The following is a 23,909-nucleotide window of genomic DNA, read 5'->3' on the forward strand; positions in this document are numbered from 1 at the left end:
TACATGACATTCATGTTGCTTATATAATTAGCAAAGTGTCGAAGTACTACCCCAGCTGAGGTGGAAGAGATACTGAGACACTGACTTTTGGTCTTAGTAAGAGGGAAGAAGCCAGATTGCCACTGCCCTCTTATTGGTAAACTTCTTTCTTCTCAGATCAGAGATTCCCTGCCTGGTGTTCAGAAAGGGCCCCAAATTCCTTTTCCTTTCTTTTTTCCCCTTCTGCTTTATATTAATATCGTTTCTGTTTCCTCTGTATAGATTATATATTTCTGTAAGAATTTAGGAAGAAAATAATCTAATTAAACTATTCAGTACAAAAGCCCCTTTACTAGTCCCAGTATTTGCATTTTCAACGAAAAGCACGTTCATACAAACCTCCAGTTGATAAGTTTTCAAATTGTGTGACAGAATTGTGATGGGGCCCATTTTTTGTCAGCTTCTTCAGTCTTTCCTGTGTACGATAATCAGCTCCCTACAATTACTCGTACTTTTGGTAGCTTCTCTATTCTTCCTTTATTTCTGAACACATAGGTTCTTCAGAAGTTCTGTGGGCACATGGGAAAGGATTTTGTGTATGGAGGTTGGTGGTGATGATGGTGGCTTTGTTTCCACAATTCTCACTGAAAATTCCCCAACCCTATCCTAGCTTTAGCCATCCTCTTGGATGAAAAGGAAGCTGTTACAAATTTCCATTTTCTCCTGTCTCACCCAAAATGAATGTTTAAGAAACTTTTAAATAGAAAGATATAAACAAGTACTTAACAAGCCATAGTGAAAACTTGATGACCCCTAAAATTAAGAAAATGGTCAAGTTCTCTTTTTTGCAGAAGGAACAAATAGTAAGTAACACCATCCAAAATTGCTTTGGACTACTCAGTGAAAATATATACCAAGAGTCAAATTATAATAAAAATGGTTTAAAGATACAGTCTTAAGTATTTTTTTAATCTTTCAAGTAATTGCAGTAAATTTTCACCAACCTTCAAAATAAAATATTTACATTTCATTTAGAACCACTTTTGCTCCGAAGATGTGTAATACATGACCACTTTGATCCTATATGTAGGCATTCAGAGAACTGCATAGAATTATACAGCGTAATACTCTTTTTGGTTTGGAAACTTCCATTGTACCATATGCCCTGTACTCTGACCAAAATTTTTGCCAGGTCAAGTCTATGTTTAGATGAGTTTTCTTTATTCACGAGACCATTTAATGATATATAGAATCCTGCTAGGTGATATGGTGCTTACTTGAAAGATCTCAATCTTTTCTCCCTGTGCCTAGTATTTGAGATACTTTTTAAACTATTTAAATAATAAAAAACATATTTACACTTTTCTCTGGTGGTGCAAAGTAAATGAGCAGACTAGATCAGTAGGTCCTTCTAACCTGAACTGGGATTCTTCACAATTATGTAGAAAAGAACTAGATTTTCCCTATTTGTTGTTGTTGTTATGTGCCGTTGAGTCGGCCCCGACTCATGGTGACCCCCTTTGGGTTTCTGAGGCAGTATCACTACGGAAGTAGTAGATTGCCCAACCTTCCTGCCTTATGTGATATGTAATTCAGGTATTAGTGAATTTTAAGAGTTGTAAGTTATGAAAGTGCCACATGAAATACCAAGGCCATGTTCAGATAACACTAGCCAGGTCCTATACAGAAAATACTTCCTGGCTTTTAAAAAATAGAACTATAGCTAGTACGCTACAGTGGGGCAGTTCTACTCCGTTATACAAGGTTGCTGTGATTTGGATGGAGTCACTGGATATAGCTAGTGTCTCTTTAATTGAAAAGGTAAAAAGCAGTTCAAGTAGAATATGCTGCTCTATTTAGATTTGTGTTATCTTCAGTTTTGTCAAAAACCATTCTCCTCCTAGATATAATATAAAGAAGCTTCTGATTTTAAATGGAGTTGAAGATTATTCTCACTTGAACGGGAGCTCAGAAACTCAAAGGTCAGCAACGTATCTGGGTAAAGACTATACCAGACCTCTAAGTTTCTTGTTATTACTAGAATCTTTCATGTGATAGGGATCTGGTTGGGAATTTTTTAAATACATAATTACTATTTTAAACCACTCTATGTGAGTGTGTAACACAATTTCATGTTATTAGATACATTACTGAACTACTAAATAGAAAATAAGGGGAAGCAATTTTACTCATTTAACTGAAATATGAAATTTTAAATAAGCTACTTTAAGTCATATAAAATGGTTAGATACTATTTTTAGACATAGAATGGTACATTTCTCTAGATATCTCATCAATTCTTACATACGGTGCTTTTAGTATTCACTTCAGTTTTCGCAAAGCAAGGTTGCTTTTAGCAAAGCATGCTTTAACAGTACAGATCGGCTTTGCACAAAGCTTGTGATTCCACTGTTCTTTCCACCTTACCTAGTTGTCGGTACCAAGCTTCTCTAAAGAGGAAATTGTTATGAGGAGTGTTTTATTACCTAAACCTGATATACCAAGTGATGATTCTTATTCTTAGTCATCTATCTGTGAAGGTTGTAAATGTTAACAGATCATATTCTGTGTTTAAAAAATAATAATCCATCTCTTTCCTGCATCTCATTCTGGAATATTCTATTCAGTGGAATGCATGCAACAGGAGGTATACTAAAAGAAGACTCTGCTTCATCAACTGTTGGAAGTTTAAGACTTAAGATTCCAATTGACTGTTAACTTTCTTGTAACATAAAATAGAATTGTCTTTGGGTTTCTTTTTGTTTTGTTTCCCCTCTCTTAATCCTCTTTTCTTATCTTTCCCCACACTCCCCCCAGAAAAGCATCTTACAGCTGGCTTTCCAAGAGTTTAAAAAACAACCTTTGTCTATTTGGAAGGGGAAGGTGTTAGGTTTAGGGGTTTGACACAGTGTTAAAGTATTGAAGTAATCAGTTTTATACAAATTATGAGTTATCTAGAAATGAGGGAGCATTCCTTACCAAGCCATGACAATGTACTGCTTTAACTTAATAAAAATTGCCCAAGTGACAGTGTGTCTCTGCTGAATGGATTTTCTTACACCATCTGGTTGTCATTGTAATTTTTTGTTGTTGCTTTCATTTGAAATGTGCTGACGATCTTGTTTTTATTCCGTAGCATTGAACAGATGGGTTGATTATTCTTTTCAGATATTAATAAGGCAGCGGAAAGAAGAAATATGAATACGGCTCCATCAAGACCCAGTCCCACACGAAGGTAAAGTACCCTGAAGCAGTGAGTTACCTTGGGAGAGTTGGGCTCTGGGGCGTTAAGCCCAACTTCGTACATCAAGGGTCTTTTCTTCCCCCAACAAATCAGAAACGCTCAAGCAAACAATAAGAACACGAACCTTGTGTGAAGGGCCTTGCGGCTTTTTTTAAACATGCATCAGGAGATGCAGAGGAGGAAGCTTTGTGTTTTCGGTGGCAAACCCAGCAAGTGCAGCTTGCAACATGAGTTGCAGGCAAATGGAAGAGGATAAGTCTCTGTTTGTCCCCAGCTCACGTGTCAGTGGGAGCCTCCACATCAGGAGGAGTGCCCCAGGGTGATTGGTGAGTGCCGCGCTGCAGTGCAGCGGGCAGGAGAGTCAACTCTTCATTCCAAATGGCTGCCGTCCAGATGTTCACCCAGGTTTACGGAAAGTGCTGCTTGAGAGATTGCTGCTCTGCCTGTGCTGCAGATCCCTGTTTGCTTGCGTGCTTGGGTTACCTGTTTGAAGGGCAATAAAAAAAAAGGGCAAAAACTCTTCACCTCTCAAAAGTCTCCCTTTTTCTTAGCTTTCTTGGAAATAGAGGGCATTTTTCCAATATCCATCCAGTATATACAGAAGTCCTAATGTGGACCCCCAAGACATGCATTAAATCGGCCCCTTCTCACAAAGAAAAGCCTTATTGTTATTGTTGCCACTTATGTCAAAGATGGGTATATTGTATCCAAGTTTGCCCCATGACAGAACACAAGTGGATACAATGTGTGCGGTTTTGTGTGGATTGCAGACAAATGTATTTCATATCGGGTGTCGTTTTCAATACCCAAAGTGGGTACTCTGTGGATTTTCCCATGCCTCTAAGTAAAAATGCTAGTTTCTACAATAAATTATACCACTACAGTGAACTGAATATTGCTAGGTACAGTGTGTCATAATCTGTACTGGTAGCTCCCTGGGGCACCCAGCTGACTATATGTAGCATATAGCTGTCCCACTTTTGGACAGAAACACTTGTACTTTCTTATCTACATACGAGAAATAATGACTGTTGTATGTGTAGTATATATGCCCCTACTTGAATATGAAAGGTGGACCTACTGTAGCTACCAGGAGTAAATTACATGTCTACTCTGCGATCTTCAGGCAGACCCCAGGGGCAGTCATGCAGCTGATTTCAGCCCAATCCTTTGTCCACTCTACTGTGCAGAGAAGTTGAGTCCAGCACAACTATAGCTATTGGTAATCCATTGTTTATACTGCAAAAGGGGGCAGATAGATAATACTGGTATTTTGTATATTCTCTCTAACACTATAGGGAATGCCTGCAGCTTGCAGGTAACTATCACATTGGTTGATTCTGTTCCCTGAAGACCATAAATGAATCCTGCAGAACTTCACTAGTTCCATATTATGTCTGCTTCCATTAGGTTGCATATAACAACGATGCAGATGTTGGACAGTACCACCTGTGTTGCTCCCTGTTGCCCCAATAAACATGGAATACAGGTGTCTACAAGTTAGCATCTAATAGTCAAAAGTATAGGGCTCCTACTGGATCTGTGATGGCCAAATGGCATGTAAGGAGATAAGATGTGTGTCTAGTTTCCAAGACGCTGTAATGTGTGTGCTGTAGATTTCTGAACTAGATGGCTTACCAGGAGGAGTGTGGCATTTGTAACTATAAAGACACTGACTCCACTTGTAAAATCCTCCTGTTCTTTCTTGTGATCTCTGGATCATGCTGTCTTTGTGTTTCTGCAGGTAGATGAAACTGGGCACTTGGCAGAGTAGAGAGTATCTCCTGTTTATGTAATGGATTAAGAAGGGTCCTTTATATCATCCTGTTAAATATTTATCCAAATGCTTTTTAACATTTCCAATTGATTATGGATGTTCAACAAATATTGAGGTGTTGGGGAAACAACCAGCTCCCCTGGTTGGAATCCAATATAGTCATTGCCAGCGTGTTAAATTTAAAAGATTAATTTCATCCCAACCTAAGATGCAACGCCATAATTTCATCTGTAAGGGAAGAAATAGCTTTATGCTTTTTTTAAATATATTTATTTTATAAATAGGAAAAACATGCATACAAAGAACATTGGAGAGGACCTTTTAAAATGAGCTAATTCCTCCTTACCAGATGGATTAGGAGGAGTATGAAGATACATATGCAAGTCACTTTTAATACCTTTTAAAATGCCAACTCCTCAGAAGTAAATTTTAAAATGAGGTTATTTGGGGTTGTGGGTAGAGCAATGGCTTCTTGCTTTATTTACAGTCACCAAGAGGAACAGCTAGGCTAATTCAGATTCCATTAACAATCAGTCTTCCTCTTGGTGATATGTCCCTAACTGAGTTCCTCAGCATGTTATTTAACATGATGAACTTCCAAATGGTCATGCTTATTTTCTTCAGGGAAGAGGAATGTTCACATTTTGTAAAATCTGTTCTGAGCTCCATCTAAAATCTGACCAGAGTCCCAGTTTTTTACCTTAAAAAAAAAAAAAAAAACCTAAAACCAGACAAATTGAACATTATAATACTAAAAATAGAATACCAACATTTTCATCATTGCCCTGATTATACATTATCTCTTACGATGTACCAGTAGTGCTAGAATAAAATGCAGTAAGTAGACACAGTGGAAGAGGCTAATCATTTCTTTGAAGGTGAACATTGGGTATCACTCTTCCTTTGGGTGCATCCTTCCATCCAATCCTTGACCTAATTCCCGATGTACTAGTACGTTGTCAGCAGCCAAGCTGCCTTCATTTGGCAGCCCTAATAATTTGATGTGTCCAGTGTATGGGATGCATTATTCACAAGAAAAAAAACACTGTACTTATAGCATGTATTTCCCTTTAGTTGTACCTCTACATCTTCACTGTTGTCTGTGTTTAAAAAGACAATTGTTTTTGAAGCATGCTGGCAATACCTTTGTAACACTTTGTTTTGCTGGCCTTTACCCTTGAGTGTCAAAACACTTGAGTATCTTTTTTGAGTTTTCACAAGATTATCACCTCTTTAAATGTCTCTATAAGCCATATTTCCGCTGGCTTTGCTTTCTATTAAGTATGTGCTTCCCTGATGACTCCGCTGTCAACATATAATTGTGGCAGTCTTGGGCCAGCAAAGCACAGAATTCTGCATCAGGGATCCCTGCTCTGGGTCAGATTTCAGCCTTTGTATTCTCCAATGAACACTCATTGGGGAATATAAGGGCTGTGTATGCACAGGAAGACAGCTCGGGGGGACAGGAGTACATGGGAGGGAAGGACACAGCCTTAAATTAGATTTCATTTAACCACTGAGCCACTGCATTTGGACTCCGTTGAGCAAGTTGTCTATCATTGCTGTTATGCATTAGTCCTTACCTTCTTCAGAAATTGGATCATGATTCTGGTTTTACCTCAAATGTTCTTACTTTCCATCTTCAGCGGAACACCTTTGTAATTCAAGTCTCAACGCATACCCCTACAAAGACGTGGAGACTCTATTTCCCACACCTTTCCATATGACCTAAAGAAGAGCAAAATAGAATGAATTTGACTGCATGCAAAGCTCTGCAGAATGTTCCCCATGTATTTGTGAAGAGTGTTAGGCATGTTGCCTCCTTGGTAAAAGTCATTGAGGATTGGCTCATCAGAAATGACCTGGCTGTAGACTGAGATATATTCTATATAGACTGAAGTGATGTCTGCTCACGAGACACAGAGCCTTCGTTCCTCCTCGAGTGTGACGTAGCCCTAGCTCTAGATGGGCCTTACAGTTAGACATTCCAGGTTGTGGTTACCTCTGCATTAGCACTTGGAAGGAGAGTCGTCAGTTCTCAGCAAGCATCACCTCTACCAACAGGAAAATCACATTTGTGCTTGAGAAAGTCATCAGCATGCTTCCCAGGGAGGGAGAAGTATGATTTGTTAAAGTGGTATCTCATTGCACCCATATCCTGCTTGCTTCTGCTGGTAGCATGGAACCATCACAGCCAGCAGCCAACTGTTCAGATTACAGACGGAAGTTGGAAGAGCTGGTGGAAGATTTTTTTTCAGAGGCAAAACAGGCTAGTCCTTGTAAGGAAAATATTCTGGTGAACAAAATGGAAGAAAGAAGATGCTGACCTCTGCAGAAAAGGAAAGAGTCTTTCTCCCTGATCTGTACAACTGAGGCCAAACAACACCCTCCTGGACCTGAGAAACTCAAAGGCTCAAAGTCCTCCAAGGTCGCCTCTCAGTTCACCTTGTAGGCTCACAAAAGCCTGTGGATCGCCATATCCCCTTTAGTCCACAGGAGGAGGAGCTGTTCTCTCACAAGCATGGTTTGCCATTTGAGCTACCGTTTCTCCCTTTACCCATGTCCCCATTACCACTCACTTGTTTCCAGATGATATGACTGTATTTCTCTCAAAGCAAAGAGCATTTGCTTATTTCCTCCCTGCTGAATAGCTGAAGAATTTACAGCAGAATTTTAGTTGTATTTGCCTTCAGTTTGTGAACTTTAGTGCTGAATTTTTTTTAACTATAGTCAGTTCCCAGGTCATGAACAAGTGATTGTTATGTAAATTTGCATTCATATTGAGACATTTGAACCAAGCCCCCTACTCCAGTCCCTGTGCAACAAAATCTTCATCACTGTCACCTTCACTTCCTGCACTTGTAGCTTTTAAATCATTGAAAAGGCTTTGAGCCTTTCCTTGGACTAAAGTAAGGCTAAATAAGAACCGTAGTCACCTGGTCTGACTTAACCTACAAAAAGAACTTAAGGACACAGTTAGGAACGAATCCCGTTCATAACCCAGGGACTGCTGTGTTGTTTTTTTTTTTTTTTTTTTTGACCTTTAGTGACCTGGTACCTACAGGTATTGCTGCATCTGGTCTCCTTTAGTAAAACAACACTGGTGCCATAGGATGATACTGTGAACCTTATGATCCAGAAACCCGCTTTTACTCCACTTGCTCCTGAGGCCAAGCCTCCTCTGCTTTGTCCTGTGGCAGTCTGAGTTCTGCCCTTTGTTAGCTGTGTTTGTGTTTTGAGAAAGATGTTGGGGGAGCAGCAGGGGCTCTTTTGTTCTGGGGAGTTCTTTGTTTGGGTCTTAAAGGGTTTTTTTTTGTTTGTTTGTTTATTTGTTTGTTTGTTTCTGACTCTACACAAGCAGCAGTCTGCCCTACTGTTCCTCTTTAGGAAAAAAGAAAAAAGCTTTGCCTTTTCATTTTAGAGAATTACTTTCTGTGTTCCTATTTTGACTATTCCTTTGGTTCTTTTCTGCCTTGTAAATAGCATATTTTTACCCAAAGGCGATTGGGGGGTAGTAATTTTGTTGCATATGGACTTTTCATTCTTTCAGGGAAGAGGGGAGGGCTTTCCAGTCTCAAACTGGAAGCATAAACCCAGTCCTTGGGAATCTAGGGTTATAATCAACCTCAAGGGATGGACTCTGACAGACAGGTAAGTTAAGGTTTTTCAGTGGGTTCAAAAGAGTGAGAACCAAACATGGCGTTTATAAGATCTCTGAGACTGTGAGTAACGTGCTCTGACCTGGTGGTACTATCTGCTTTCCTATTACCATTCCACCACCCCAGGCTTGTGTGTGGTCTCTGGTCTGTCAGGCTAGTACCTCTCAACCCTGATTGCCAAGAGCACAAATGCTGATTTCACCTCTGACTTCTCTCTGCTCCCCAAGGCAAGTTTATCTGCCAATCTTTAATTATCAAAAAGTACTTTGTAGTTGTCCCTGTCTTTGAATCTTGAGTGTTTGCACACATACCCTATAGCAGATGTTACACATGTTAGGAGAATTATATGACATAGTAGGAAAAGTTAAAGTAAGAAGCTTGGTTAGTCTGCATCTTATTCTATTAAGAAAAAAATGTTAGCTGTCATGTAAATTTCCTGGTCTTCCATATATGTGCTCCCACAAATCAGAAATGCTAGTGAGCCTTAAAATATATGACCAGGACTTTTCATGGACGCGAAATTGGCATTTAAATTGGTTTTGCTCTGCCTGTATAGATAAGTGAAATTCAGGTTTTCTACCAAAGTAATGACATGATGAATGCTTGTATGTGAGATCATGGTAGATGATGGCAGTATAAACAAAACATGATACCTGCTCTGTAGAAGCTTACAGTTTAGTTGAATAATTCAGTTCATTATATATTTACGAAACTCCATGCTGTGTCCCAGGAATACAAAGCCTTCCAGGGAGCTTATTGTTTGGTAGGGAAGGACAGGAACAAGTAATTAGCAAGTGTGATAAATGCAGTAATAGAAGTGTGTTCAGAAGCAACATTCATATTTACAGCACAAATTAACATTAGTTTACGTGGTAGGTTTATAGTGAGGAATCAAACTGGCATGGCCTTTGTCCTCCTGGAGCTTACAGGCTGGTAGGAGGGGCCAACATTAAATAATTATGTAATGTCAAATTGTGGTGAGTAGTGTAAGTAAAACAAAATGCTGTAAGTGATTGTGGCTAGGATTTAGGGACATGAACAGATTCCAGGGAGTAATCTGAGTAAGGGATATTTACGCTGAGACCTAGCAAATGAGTATGGATCTGTTCCTGCTGCTCAAGTGGAGAGACTGGGGAAAACCTTAATTATAACTGAAAAGCCAGTGTGGCAAAGAGAGTGGTCGACTATGGAAAGGGTGAGATGAGATCGACAAGACAAGAGCCAAGATCATGTAAGACCTTAGTAGAGATTTTGGTTTTATTCTAATACTGTGGGAAACCAGTGAAGAAGTTTTTGTATTTTTAAAAGATCACTCTAGAGTCATCTGTTTGGAGAAGGATAAAAGGAGAGACTAACCGAAACTGGGGACTGCTTTAGAAGACTTGCTTTGATTTTGGTGAGGAATGATTATGGGTTGGCCTTTGGTTACCAGTGGCAGTAAAGGAAAGTGGGAAGAATTGGTAACTTTTGAGAAAGAATCAACAGAATTTGGAAATGTTGCAAGGGTGGATGATGCTATAAGGGACAGGTGACTCCCAGTTTCCTGGCTTGAGCAATTAAGTAGGCGGGTGTGCTGTGTATTGAAATAGAAGCAACTGGAGGAGGAGCATATTTATTGGTGAAGATAAGCATTTTCGGGGGAGGCTTTATGGAGGAGATAATCCTTAAAGGGGATCAAACAAAACATTGTCATGAAAAATTGCTTAGTAAAGAAATTTTAAAGAACTGTCTCAAAATACCAAACCAAACTCCCTGCCATCGAGTCAGTTCCGACTCTGTGATGACTCCCTTTGGGTTTCCGAGGTGGTACGGAAGTAGATTGCCCCATCAACAGCAACACCAAAGGTTACCTGGGAAGCTTAGGGGCAGTGAGTTTCTGTTAATGGAGAAAGGACAGTTCAGAGAAGGAAAATGAGACTGGCTGCCACTTAAAATACAATCAGTGTCACTGAATTGTACATATGAAATTAATAGGTTGGTGTACATTTTGCTGTGTGTGGTTTCTGTAACAATAAAAAATGTTGCATAGTTTAAAAAATAAATAAATTCCAGTGTAAAGACTATGCTAAGATCAAGGTGAATAATGAAAATAATAAGTGTTCTGAAAGTTGAGCAGAAGGAGAGACCAGTGATTACTAGGAAGGTTAGGTAGGACGGTTAGGAAAGACTCCTTGGAAAATGTGGCACATGAACTTACTTGTGAGAATTGGGTGATACGTAGAGTAGTACAGGAGAGAAACCATATAAACAAAAACACTGAGACAGACATATTCTAGGAATTTAATCGTAGGAACAGCGTAAGTAGAAGTGTGAGGTGGTTATATCAGGGAAATGGTGGTTAGCCTTCAACTCAAGGTGGACCCCAAGTACAATGGCAGGAAGCACTACTGCCCAGTCCTGCACCGTCCCCATGATCAGCTGCAGATCAGATCACTTTGCTCCGTTGGGTTTTTGTTTGTTGGTTTTGAAAGTAGATCACCAGGCCTTTCTTCCTAGTCTCAGTCTGGAAGCTCGGCTGAAACATGCTCAGCATGGTAGCCACCCAGAGGCCTCCACTGACGGGTGGATAGTCACCGTGCGTGAGATGGGGGGCGGGGGGCATACTTGCTGAAGAGGGGTGGCCAGAGGCCTGGTTAGAAGATTGGTTTTTGTTTTGTTTTCTGGAAACTCTTTTGATGATGATGTAGTATTGTTGTTGTTGTTATATGCCATCGAGTCGGACCTAACTCATAGCGACCCCTCCCCTTGGGTTTCCAGGGCAATGTCACTACGGAAGTAGATTGCCCCATCTTCCTTCCGAGGAGTGGATGGTGGGTTTGAACCACCAGCATTCTGGTTAGCAATCAAGTGCCTTAGGCACTACGCTACCAGAGCTCCTTACCAGCATAGAAATAAGGGCTTAGATTGAATTTACGAATTCAATGGGAATGGAACAATAAAATGAACAGGACTTTAAGTCACTTAATGGAGATAGGAAATGAAAAATCAAAGTTAACTTTCAGGAGCTTAAATTAAACTGTGGTAAATTGACATGGTGATTTTTGTCAGAAGTGAAGTCAGAAATGGGACTGATGGGGTAAGAGGAAGAAGTTTAATTTTAGATACGTTGGGAATGAGTTTCCAGTGGAATGGACTATCTCATGAGAATATTGAGTCCAAGCAGTCCGGGCGTGTCTGTGACTTCGAACACTGTTTTCTAAAAAAACTTGGACAAAAGGAAGCCAATTTTCTATATAAATTCTCAGAGTATGAGATTGACGAGCTGTGTTAGAGAACCTGATTGCTCTTTACATGTGTGTTACCATACTGTGCCCCACCCCTGCAGTTTGATTATCTTGCTAGATGTTGTAAGTGAAGTTTTCTGTACTTTAAGGGTGTCTCCTTTGACCACCATTACTTTGTGTGAGATTATGCCATTTGCTCTTTTTTTTCTATATGAGTCTTGCCTCTTAACTCCACCCCCAACATCTCCTTCCCCTCCTTTTAAATCTCTAAAAAAAAAGTCTGATGGGAGAAAATAAGTTCTAGGTACTTTCACTTTGAAACCTATTGAGACTGAGATAGTAGTTTGTCATGTGAAAGAATACTGAATTACCCCGTGAATCCTGATGTAAGGGGTTGCCTCAGTCAACCTTTGACTTTGGTCATGCATTCTTTCTTTGATATCCATCCTAACCTTTTGAGATTCTAGAACCTATTTGCCTTTATCTACTGACCAAATGGGTGACTGTCCTGAAAATTTTAGTCCTGTTTTCACTGTTTGACTGCTGTGCTTTGGAGGAAAAAAACACTTGGTGGGTAGGGACTTCTTCCTGTAAGAGGTGAAGAGTTTGCTACCTCCATTCCTTTGTCTTAGCATCTCCTTGCTCCCTTCTACAGGGATCCATATGGGTTTGGAGACGGTCGAGATACGAGGCATGATCGATCCCCAATTCGAGGAAGTCCAAGGAGAGATCCCAGAGATGGCAGAAATGGCCGGGATGCCCGGGACCACAGAGACATGCGGGACCACAGAGACAGCAGAGACATGCGGGACCCCAGAGACAGCAGAAGCATGCGTGATGCTCGGGACATGAGGGATCTTAGAGACTTTCGTGACCTAAGAGACTCCAGGGATTTTCGAGATCACCGAGAGCCTGTGTATGACCGATACAGAGACGTGCGAGACTCCCGAGATCCTGTGTACAGGTATGTACACAGCCATTCTGCTTATTATTTTTTAAGGGCCTTAACTAATCAAAAGTTCGGTAAGGATGAACCTTGAAAACCTCATCATACTGAGTGAAATAAGCCATTGGCAAAAGGACAAATACTGTATGATTTTACATGGAGTAAGCAAACATAGAAACCAGAGATGGTTATTGGTTATCAGTCATGGGAGAAAAGCTTTTTTGCTTAGGAAGCTTTAAATTTATATTAATAGTGGTGGAATGATTTGGAAAAGAATAGTGGGATGGTCACAAAACGTGAAGAATGTAGTCACTCACTGAATTGTAATTTGGAAATTGTTGAGATGTGTTTGTTTTATTATGTATGTTTTCACCACAGTAATAATGGGAGGGGATTCTAGGAGGACAGGGACTCTCAGCCTTCTGTTCCCAGTGTCTATCAAGTGGTAGGTGCTGCTCAGTAAATAATCTGCTGCACATGTTAAGGACTGGTGAATTAGACTGACTTCGTGAATGTGTCTAGGTCTCTCTCTGTGACCTATGAAAGGCAACATTCTGCAAATGGAAAAAGTGCAAATTGTGCCAGCAGTGCAAAAGCACAGGGTCACGTGTGGGACTTGGTTCTTGAGACTAGTCTCAATAATTACTACCAGTTATTTTGCATTTACTATGTTCCAGGGACTATGCCAACTGTTTTAGGTATGTCATCTCTGTTCATCCCCCCAGTTGTTTGGTACCAAAGGCAGGGTGACTCAGCTGCAGCCACAGAACTGATAGGCCATGAATCCCAGGTGCGGGCTTCATTTGTCTAGTCCCATGCCTTACTATACTCATTTCCTCAGCGGTGGCCAGATGTTGTTGAAGGATCTCTGTATCTCATTTTTGCAGGATAAGACGATTTTAACTTGGTACACGTTTCCCTAACATTTCAGGAGAGAAGGCTCTTACGACCGATACATGCGAATGGATGACTATGGCAGGAGGAAGGATGACACTTATTTTGACCGTTACAGAGATAGCTTTGATGGTCGAGGCCCTCCAGGCCCAGAAAGTCAGTCTCGTACAAAAGGTAAAGTAGCAGAAACAATCTATCCCTATTATTAGTGGAACATTTTACAAAAAAAAAGGAAACTAACAACTAACACTCTGAATGAAAAAGAGCTAGTAATTTGGCCAGGCAATGCACAAAAGGAAGAAATATAAACAGCCTATAAGTATGTAAAGAACATTCTGCTTGGAAATAATTCTTTAAATGCAAATTAGTACCGTCATCTGGTTTAGTCATCCAACAAGAAGAAATAAATATGAAATTCCAGTGGTAAGAAAAAGACAGAAGATGGTAGCTGGTTGCTTTTTGGCCCAGTTACCAGTAACTAGAACTATCTGCATTATCTAAGTCAACAAACTATAAGCAGCTGTCAGTAAAAGTCTTAATTGTCTCCAAAAATGCAAATTAGAATCATAATGAAATACCATTTTTTACCAGTCAAATTGGCAAGAATGAAAACAAATGATTATGCCCAGTGTTGACTTAAGGTCTGGAGAAGTAGGCACTTAAAGTCTACCTCCAGATGCATAAATTACATTGGTACAGCTTTATTAGAGAGCGGTTTGGCATAGGTATTAGAGGTACTAAAATGACCATGCCTTTTAATCCAGCTGTTCAATTTAGGGGAATTTATAACAGTAAAAATAATGCTTAGAGTTTTTAGGAGGTACACAACAGGATTAATTCAAAGAAAGAGAAGATAAGTGTCATGACCCTTGCCTACAAGTAGTTGGGATTTGAAATCAGGCCTGTGGCTTATTTTTGTAAAAGGATACATACAGTCCTTATTTCAGTTTTCCCTGGTGCTGTTTTGCAGAGCGTTTGAAACGTGAGGAACGACGTAGAGAAGAGCTTTATCGTCAATATTTTGATGAAATCCAGAGACGCTTTGATGCCGAGAGGCCTGTGGATTGTTCTGTAATTGTGGTCAACAAGCAGACTAAGTAAGTACCCTTTGGGTATTTTTCCCAGTAAGAAGGATCAGAATTGAAATGCAGGCTCCCTCTTGGCAGTGCTGTGCTGCGTTAGCCAGAGTTCTTCCAGTTGTGGGTGACAGAAAACCCAGTTCAAACTGAAGTTAGCCCAAAAGGGAAATTACCAGTTTGTAACAAAAGTCTAGGCCTGGCCAGATAGAGTCAGGGTCAGAGCATGTCTTCAAGACTTAGTTTCTGAGTGCTGCTGCCTCAGTGTTGCCTTTATTCCAAGGCAGGTTTTCTGCTGTAAAAGGCTGAATGGCACTGGCCCCCAGACTTTTATCTCCGTAGCCTAGCCATCCCAGTGCAAAGAGAGCTTCTCTTTCCCAGTACTTACACCGGAAGTTCTAGAATTGTTTCTCATTGAATTGACCTGCCTCGTTTTCCCATTTCTGAACCAGTCACTTTAGCCAGGGGTTCAGGAGTGCTCCTGATAGGCCAGGCCTAGGTCATGTGCCTATCACTAGAATTAGCCCTGTAAAACACTGTAGACTGAGTAGAAGAGAGGTGCTTTTCCAATTACAAAATGAAGAGGGAATGGAGGCTGGTCAGGCAGAGCAGTAGATGCTGCCCTTCCTGAGGTGAGCCCAGAGCCTCAGTACTTTGGGAGACACATGTCTCTGTTCTTTATCAGCCAAGAACTAAGCCTGCCTTGTGAAGTGTCATGGCCTTGCAGAACTGTTAGGTGACCATGTTAGTCAAGCTAGAGGTCACAGTACTGTTTTATTCTCCCGTTCCATATTCTCTCCTCCAAGAGGCAGAGGGGATATGGCAGCTTGCAGGCTTGGCATTAGCTGTGTTCTTTTCCCAGGCGGTTAGCAAATAACTTCATGTATTTTCTAGCAGTTTGGGGTTAAAGAGCTAATTTCAAGGCGCAGTGACTAGGGAAGTAGGTGTTGAGACAGCAGCAGCAGGCGGAGTTCGCGGGCTCTGGGGCTGCCTTGTTCAAAGATAAATGCTGCTTTAACTGTAGATATCTTCTTTTTAACAAATAATAATAGCTATTGTTTTCTGAGTACCTATTTTGTACTGTCCTATCCTAGGTACTTTACATAAATTACATAAATTATTTTTAATCCTCATAATGATCATATTACATGTTCAGTCAGCAATTTTTTTTTTTTTTTTTTAAAAAGGCCGACTAAATGTACCGTGGATGCTCGGAAATGGTGCTGTAGTAGTGAACAAACACATGGCCCCTTGTGGTGCTTCTACCCTCATTTGGCAGATGACAGATTGAGTTCTTTGCAAAGAGAATTCAGTCAGTCCTCATTATTTACAGAGACCATGTTTGTGAATTTATTTACTCACTGAAATGTATTTGTAATCTCAGAATCAGTGTTTGGGTGATTCTATGGTCATAGATAAGTCCAGAATGGTGAAAAGTTTAAGTTGCTTGGCAAACACGTTCCCAGCTGAGTTCAAACAAGATTGTCTTCTTGGTTTAGCTCTTATACCATAAACAGGTATCCTTTTTGGAGTCTATTAATGCCATGCTTTTTGCATTTTTGTTGGTCATTTCACTGTTTAAGATATCCCCCAAGCATAGTCTAGCTCACGAAGGCTGTGCTGTGCCTTCTGGAGACAAATATGCGTGTTAGATAAGCTTCGTTTAGGCAGGAGTGCTATTGGCCATGAGTTCACTATTAGTGAATCAACCACATCTATTACGGTGTCAGTAGATTGATAAAAATGTGTGACCAGAGACTCACGGGAACCTAACCTTGTATTTCCTCCAGGAATGGGTTCAACATTTGTAAATTCCATGTTCACAGTGATTTATGGAACATAATTATCATGAATAATGAGAATTGACTGTGTATCAAGGATTTAATTTAGACTGAAGGAAGGTCAAAGAAATGATACATTCTGAGCTGTATTATTCCTATTTTGTTAGTAAAGAAAGGAGCTCTGGTAGCACAGTGCCTAAGGCATCTGACTGCTAACCAGGTTGGTGGTTCAAACCTACAACTACTTCACGGAAGGAAGACTAGGCAGTCTACTTCTGTAAAGATTTACTGCCTCAGAAACCCAGTGGGGTTTGCTATGAGTCAGAATCGACTCAACAGCAGTGGGGTTTTGTTTTTGTTTTAATTGGTAAAGAAAATGAAGTTTGTAAAAGGTGAAGGGTCTTGCCGAAGGCTTCACAACTTTGCAAATCAAATGGTGGAGCTGGAATCCAAACTCATCCTTCTACCTTTACAGCCTGTGTCTTCCCGTTGTGTTACACAGCATCTGCAAAGATGGACATGTGCCACACAGGCCTGGACGGCAAGGTGGTTCAGGAAGGACAGCTGGATGAGAGAACCAAGGGGAGGACCTGGCTATTACATACTATGCTACTGGCAACTTCCTGTGTGGCTTCACTCATCCCAGAGCAGTTCTGAGCCAGTGGAAAGAGGGGATTGGTGTTGAGCAAAGCGGGGCACTAGGGTTTGATCTGTGCTTACCTAGGTCCTGTTTATTTCTACAGAGATTATGCTGAATCTGTGGGGCGGAAAGTGCGAGACCTAGGCATGGTAGTGGACTTGATCTTCCTCAACACGGAGGTGTCACTTTCACAAGCTTTGGAAGATGTTAGCAGGGGAGGATCTCCTTTTGCTATTGTCATCACCCAGCAGCACCAGATTCACCGCTCCTGCACCGTCAACATCATGTTTGGAACCCCACAAGGTACACATTCCCAGTTGGGTCAGAAGTCCAGGAGTGGTCACTAGTCTGTTAATTCTTTTATGTGTTACTCCTCAGAGCCAAGTTGTAGCTACCTGTGATGGGGCCTCTGTAAGGACTAGAAGATACCTGCATAGTCTTTCTTCACCTGATATTTTTTCAGTGGCTACAATTCTCAGCCATCAGTTACATAAGATAGTACATTCAGCCATTAGGTATATCAGTGATGTGCTGGCATGTTTAACAACTGGTTTTGGGCATAGGGATGCTGGTTTGTAGCAAGCCACCAGCTTGAAGTCACTGAGGGAGGTTGGGAAGAGATGCTCACCCTCGACACCCCCTGTGAGAGCTAACCCCAGGACACCTGTGGCTCGTACACACTGACTGCAGTGGAAGCCTGACTTTCACCTAACTTTTCTAATGGTAAACAGAGAGTAATAACAGGCACTCAAAATACTATTTGCAGCCTGCTGGAGGAGTGAGCAGAGGAGCTGTGAGAGCAGGGAGGAGGCCCCAGTCCTCCCTCCTTACCCACCGGTGTTGGCTCAGGGTCCTTTAAGTTCTTCCCTGACTCCAAAGACACCTCTGTACTTGGAGCCCAAAATTTTGGGACTCAGTCAGCTGGTGCCCTTCCTGATGCCCTTACTGCACAGGGTGCCACAGGACAGACTTTGCCCTTTCCCTGCAACACTCAGAATCTCTATTTGTCTGACCTGTTACGCCCATAACCGTAGAATGCATATAGAGCTCCAGTGGGTCAGGTATTTCTTCATGGAGTAGTCCCCAAGATGTGTAAGGAAATTGATACAAAGTTCTGAGAAGTCTTCTCAACACCATGGAAACCATGTTGCCTAGGGGTGAGGAGAAGAGGTTATTTAGGATCACACTTTGAGCTTAAGTCTATGACCTTTGATGGTCAATGAAGTTGGAGCTGACAGATTGAGAAACAGTAGGGCCAGTTGTACCCTAAGGAGCACAGTAGAGAGCCAGGCTTTACAGAGGGGCTCTTGGGCCTCCTGCTGCCGGACCCACCTCCTGTGGTTATTCTCCACATGGTCTGTTTGACTCTGTGGGAGGCTGTCATGTTTCTTTGGTTTTACTACAAGTCTGTGATCTAGGAATTCTCCAAAGAATCAGCTCTGTTAAGAGGTTTGCATTCACACCAGAGACCCATTCACCTCTCTGCCCAACCCTCATCCCTCTTTGCCCCCTTCTCCCAGTTCTAGGGCTTTTCATCACTGAGATGATTTTTTTGCTGGTATGAGGTTAGGAAAGGCTTGGTACGGTCCAGCAGGTGGGCACTCAGATCTGTCATGGAAGAAAATAGCTCCTGTCATTTCCTCCCACAGAGCATCGCAACATGCCCCAGGCAGATGCCATGGTGCTGGTGGCCAGGAATTACGAGCGCTACAAAAACGAGTGCCGGGAGAAAGAACGAGAAGAGGTTGCCAGACAGGCAGCCAAGATGGCTGATGAGGCTGTCATCCAGGAGAGGGAGCGTGGTGGCCCAGAGGAAGGAGGGCGAGGGGGGCACCCTCCCGCCATCCAGAGCCTCATCAACCTGCTGGCAGACAACAGGTACCTCACTGCTGAAGAGACCGACAAGATCATCAACTACCTGCGGGAGCGGAAGGAGCGGCTTCTGAGGAGCAGCACCAACTCTCTGCCTGGTGAGCTACGTGGCAGGGCCGAGGTGAAGTTCTGACTCTGCATTTCTCTAATCCCCAGGCTCTGTGGGGAGGGTGGCAGGCCAGGCTCTTTGGGGTGGGTAAGGGAAGTGAGCCCGTCTCTTGGGCTCTCCCATGGTTCATTCCTGCTGATAATAGGGGTAACTTAGAATTTGGGCGCTGCATTCTGTCCCCTGTAGTTAATGTGGTGGTGGGTTCAACAAGCATTGCTGGCCTCCCGTAGCCAAGATATATGCCCTCCTTTTTTAAGACGTTGTCTGGGGAAGCTTGACTGTTGTCTGGAAACAGCACACACCATGAAGTATCCCCTTTGGGAAATTGATGTTATCATCTGTGTATTGTGTGATGATGTGACTCAGTGATTATTGTTCTTCCCTTGACTGCTAGGCCTCCTGCCTTTGAGGGGTACTTCACCCGTATACCTCCTCCTTCTGTCTTCTAGGCACGATTTCCCGCCAACCACTCGGGGCGACCTCGGGTGCCTCGCTGAAGACACAGTCGAGCTCCCAGCCGCTCCAGAGCGGCCAAGCGCTCCCCTCTGCTACACCCACTCCAGCTGCAACCTCCACCTCCCAGCAAGAGCTTCAGGCCAAAATCCTCAGCCTCTTCAATAGTGGCGCAGTTGCAGCCAATAGCAGCTCTGCATCCCCCTCCATGGCTGCTGTGAGCACTCAGAACCAGAATTTTTCCACAGCAGCGAACAACCAGCCTCAGCAAAGATCACAGGCCTCTGGCAGTCAGCCTCCAAACCTTTTGGGACAGGCAGGATCTACCCGGAACATGGGCCCCAGGCCTGGGGCTCCTTCCCAAGGGCTCTTTGGCCAGCCATCCAGTCGCCTGGCATCTGCCAGCAACATGGCTAGCCAGAGGCCCGTGTCTTCCACAGGTATCAACTTTGACAATCCAAGTGTACAGAAGGCTCTGGACACCCTGATCCAGAGTGGCCCTGCTCTGTCCCACCTGGTTAGCCAGACCACAGCACAGGTGGGGCGGTCCCAGGCCCCCTTGGGATCTTATCAGAGGCATTACTGAGGCTCAATCTCTCAATTACCCCCCATTCCCCTTGTCCCCTGGCCTCTTCCCACTTAACGCGTTCTAACTAGAGTTGTCGGAAGGTGTTCTTTGCGCCCATCCAGGTCCACACCAAATGTCCACAGTTTCTACCACCTGCTCTCCTCTGCCCACAGCTGTGTTGCTTATTCCTTCCAGAGTCTGCATTTGTTGGTTCGTTTGTTTTCAGAAAATAAATCTCTCTGGGGTAGCTGGGTGTCTGGGCTGTTTATATTTGATGGGTTTCCCTGGTCCCTCCATCAGCTGGATTTGGGAAAGGAAAGGGAGAAGAAACTAGGCCCCAGCTGGTTTGAGTTTGAAATGGCATTATCACTTCAGTAGCCACTAGCTTTGTTCATCTTTAACCCACCAAGGCTTCGCAGCCCAGCACACACTGACCAGACTCGAGCCCCTGCCGTCAGCCCCGCCCAGGCTGTGCGTAGCTCTTAGGCAGGTACAGGCCGTCATGCCCCCATCCCACATGTATTGAGCAAGAGTGAGGTTGGCAGCTTGAGGATGTATCCATCAGCTGTTCTGGAGCAGTCGGGGCAGCCTCTGAGCAGGAACTCTTCTGTCTGAGCCAAGGTGGTTTATTTTTGTTTTTGTTTCTTATATTTTGTTGGAAAATGGCCATCAGGCTGAACAGCTCAAGTCACCATAAGTTTAAACACAGACTGAGTCTAGGGCCTAACCACTCAGCTCTTACTCTGGCAGCGTCTTCCCCCAGGGGATGGGCTCAAGGAGTCAGTTCTCAGAAGGCAACTCTAGACTCTGGCATCAAGCACCCATTTTTTTCAGTGATTGTTTCAAGCTTTTGGCTCAAAAAGTCAGCTCTTGGTTTCAGCTAAGAGTTCTTTTTTTCTCAGAAGCAGGGGGTAGAGACCATTTTGATATCAGACTTTTGGTGGTTGGGTATATTCTTAATTCAGGTGACCATTTGTTAGTTTTGAGCAAGAATGAAATTGTTTACGGGAGGGCCTCTGCTACTGCTCTAAAATGGAGCCCAAGGAGGCTGCCCTCTCCCCTGGGACTGTGCTCATTAGAGCCTTTAGAGCTCAGTCTCCAGGGGGCCCCAGGCAAGGGGGTCAAGGGACTTGAGCTGAGTCCCTGCCGGTGGCTGAGCAAACAGTGGTTTCAAAAACAAGGTCCCCAGATGGCAGTATTTTATGTTCTGACCCATTTGTGTTACAGAGTGGTTTTTTATTGGTTTTTTCCCCTCTTTGGAACTCTTGTGTTGTTAATAAAATGCAATGGTTACTTTTTAATTAAAATGAAAGAGTGAAAGCTGTGTTCATCTTTTTTGGGTGTGACTCTACAATACCTCTTTCTGGGGACTTCTAAGCAAAGTCAGAAGAAAGGTGGGGATCCCGGATGGAGCTTTAGCCTGCCCTGAGGACTCTGGCCTGTCTCAAAACATTTTGTAACCTTAACTTCCCTTACGCAGCTCACCTGGTTAGAAGCTATACTGACAGCTCAGAGCAGAAAGCCTGCTGGTTAATTAGAATGCTAGTTAAGCATCCTTGCTTCTGTTTCAGTGTGTCAGCGGGCTTGTCCTCTTAGTCTGGTAAAGGAAAACTGGAATGTTAAGGGACATTTCTGGTTGGCAGCCAGTGTGGGAGGGAGGGGTTGCAGGGCACTCCCCTGATCTGATTCCCTCTCCCTTGTCCCCCTATTCTGCCCATGAAGGGAGCTCTGGTGGTGTCCTGGTTAAGGCATTTGGCTGCTAACCAAATGCTCAGTGGTTCTGACCTACCAGCTGCTCCACAGAGAGGTGGGGCAATCTGTTTTGGTAAAGATTGACAGCCTTGGAAATTCACTAGGGGTCACTATGAGTTGGAATTGACTGCATGGCAGTGAGTTTGGTTTTGGTTTATTCTGACCATTGTGCAGGGCAGACCCATAGGATCACAGAAGGAACCTTGGAGAACACAGCATCTTTCCAGTTGGAGGATGTGTGGTGGCTATGGGGAAGCGACTGGCACAAAGCCTCCAGTGGGTCAGGGACGAAAATACTGAGCACTCTTAAGCCTAACCTCAAAAGAGTTAACGCTAACCACATGGAGATCTAGTGCCCCACACTCCACCAGCCCCTCCTGCCAAGCCTCTTGTCCCTCCAGGACAGTGCCCTGAACTGTCAAACTAGACCAGACCTGAGAGTCCTACCCCTCAGGAATCGAGGCCACCTTGAATTCCTCTCTCCACTCACTAATTCTCCCCTCTTAATTGTCCCAATAGCACAATTTAGGCCATGAAGGGTATAATAAAATTATTTTTATTGCATTTTGTGCAGACGGGAATCTAAAAAATTAATACAGTAAAAGCTGTAAAGCATTAAATGGGAGCATTCAACAATAAAGGAAAGAATCAACCCTCCTTTCATATTGGCACAAAGAACACAAGATCAATACTGAGGCATAATGCGGAATACCGAAACACAGAAAAGTAAAGGCAGGCCTAATAGTAATAAATACTCTTGATTTGGTTTGCAACCTCTCCTATTTACAAGGGGTTTCAATTTCATTGCATTGCCCTGCACATAGATCGTCTAAAACAAAAGCAACACTAGTATCACTACAAGGCTATTGAAATATTGCACTCAGAATAAAAGTCACTTGAATGGACATGGAACATCTAGCTACAGTGTAAAGATAATTTGATGAGTGACGTGATGACATTCATAACAAATATTGCACATGTAGCACAGAAAACGGGTTTTTGTTGTGGTATGTGTGTTTCATCAACGGGGACTGCTCTTGCCAACCAGACAGTCTGAGCCCAAACAGTGCAACTTTGGTTCCCTAATTTGTGTTGATAAAGCCCCCCTTTGGCCTTGTGCTCAGCCCCCTCTTTCAGCTCAGGAATGCTCAGGCCCCAGGAAAAGGGCTGTGGTTCTCGGAAGGAGGTCGTTTGGAGGAGAGGAAGCTGGGGCCTGACACCTCCAGCTTTCTGACTGGTATCTAGAAGAATACATCCAGTTCCCTGAACAAATCTGAACGGGCTTGGCCTAACCCACAGACCTGCCGGCCTCCAGCCACACCTGCTCGATCTGGATGGCATCAGCTCTGCCTTGGGCTCAAAGGAAAGGAGGTGGTGAGGTCACGAGTACCCAATGGTCCCAGCTCTGGGATGTGGGCAGGATGTCTAATTAGGTGCGCAGGCCAGAGCCATGGGGCTGAAGGTACTGTACCTAGCCCCGGAGGGCGCTGGCACAAGCATGCAGGGCTTGACCCCCTCACTGACGTGCCCTGGGGGGAAGGGAGCCAAGCCAACGCGCCTTCTCTGGGGACAAAGGGCGCCTCCGACCGGGCTGGTGGAGCGGAAGCGCCCAGGACTGAAGTTAGGGAAGCTAAAGACCTTGGGTCCTCGTTGGAGGAAAGCTAGGAGGCGCTAAGAACAACCCCTGGGGCGACTCCAGCCCTCCCCTGGCCCGGGTGCCGGGGAGACGGAGCAAGAAGCCGCTGCTAGGCAGCAAAGCCCGGCTCCCTGGGACACGAAGGCGGCCGGATCCTCGAGGGCACAGCTGCTAAATGTGGGCGGGGGGGGAGGACACATCAGGGGCAGAAAGGGGGCTTCCAGTGGGTCCGGCTCCTAAACCAAAATTACGCCCCTCCCTCACCTGACCTTGGGCCGAAACTCCGGGGAGGGGGCGCC

At 43.4% G+C, this 23,909-nt stretch overlaps 1 protein-coding gene across 1 annotated transcript in view; it reads left to right on the forward strand.

Moving 5' to 3' along the window:
* NCOA5 (nuclear receptor coactivator 5) overlaps nucleotides 1-20,240 on the forward strand; it is a 29,237-nt gene extending 8,997 nt beyond the window's left edge. Inside the window, exons 2-8 of the mRNA XM_007938356.1 lie at nucleotides 3,148-3,214; nucleotides 12,539-12,847; nucleotides 13,761-13,897; nucleotides 14,694-14,820; nucleotides 17,324-17,523; nucleotides 18,870-19,190; nucleotides 19,651-20,240. Of these exons, the coding sequence (XP_007936547.1) occupies nucleotides 3,177-3,214; nucleotides 12,539-12,847; nucleotides 13,761-13,897; nucleotides 14,694-14,820; nucleotides 17,324-17,523; nucleotides 18,870-19,190; nucleotides 19,651-20,240 (1,722 nt within the window). The 5' untranslated portion in view covers nucleotides 3,148-3,176. The remainder of the gene's footprint in view (nucleotides 1-3,147; nucleotides 3,215-12,538; nucleotides 12,848-13,760; nucleotides 13,898-14,693; nucleotides 14,821-17,323; nucleotides 17,524-18,869; nucleotides 19,191-19,650) is intronic.
* The last annotated feature ends 3,669 nt before the right edge of the window (nucleotides 20,241-23,909 follow it).

This window comes from Orycteropus afer, unplaced genomic scaffold (assembly GCF_000298275.1).
Source record: "Orycteropus afer afer isolate SDZICR_OR568_19922 unplaced genomic scaffold, OryAfe1.0 scaffold00049, whole genome shotgun sequence".
Taxonomy (NCBI): Eukaryota; Metazoa; Chordata; class Mammalia; order Tubulidentata; family Orycteropodidae; genus Orycteropus; species Orycteropus afer.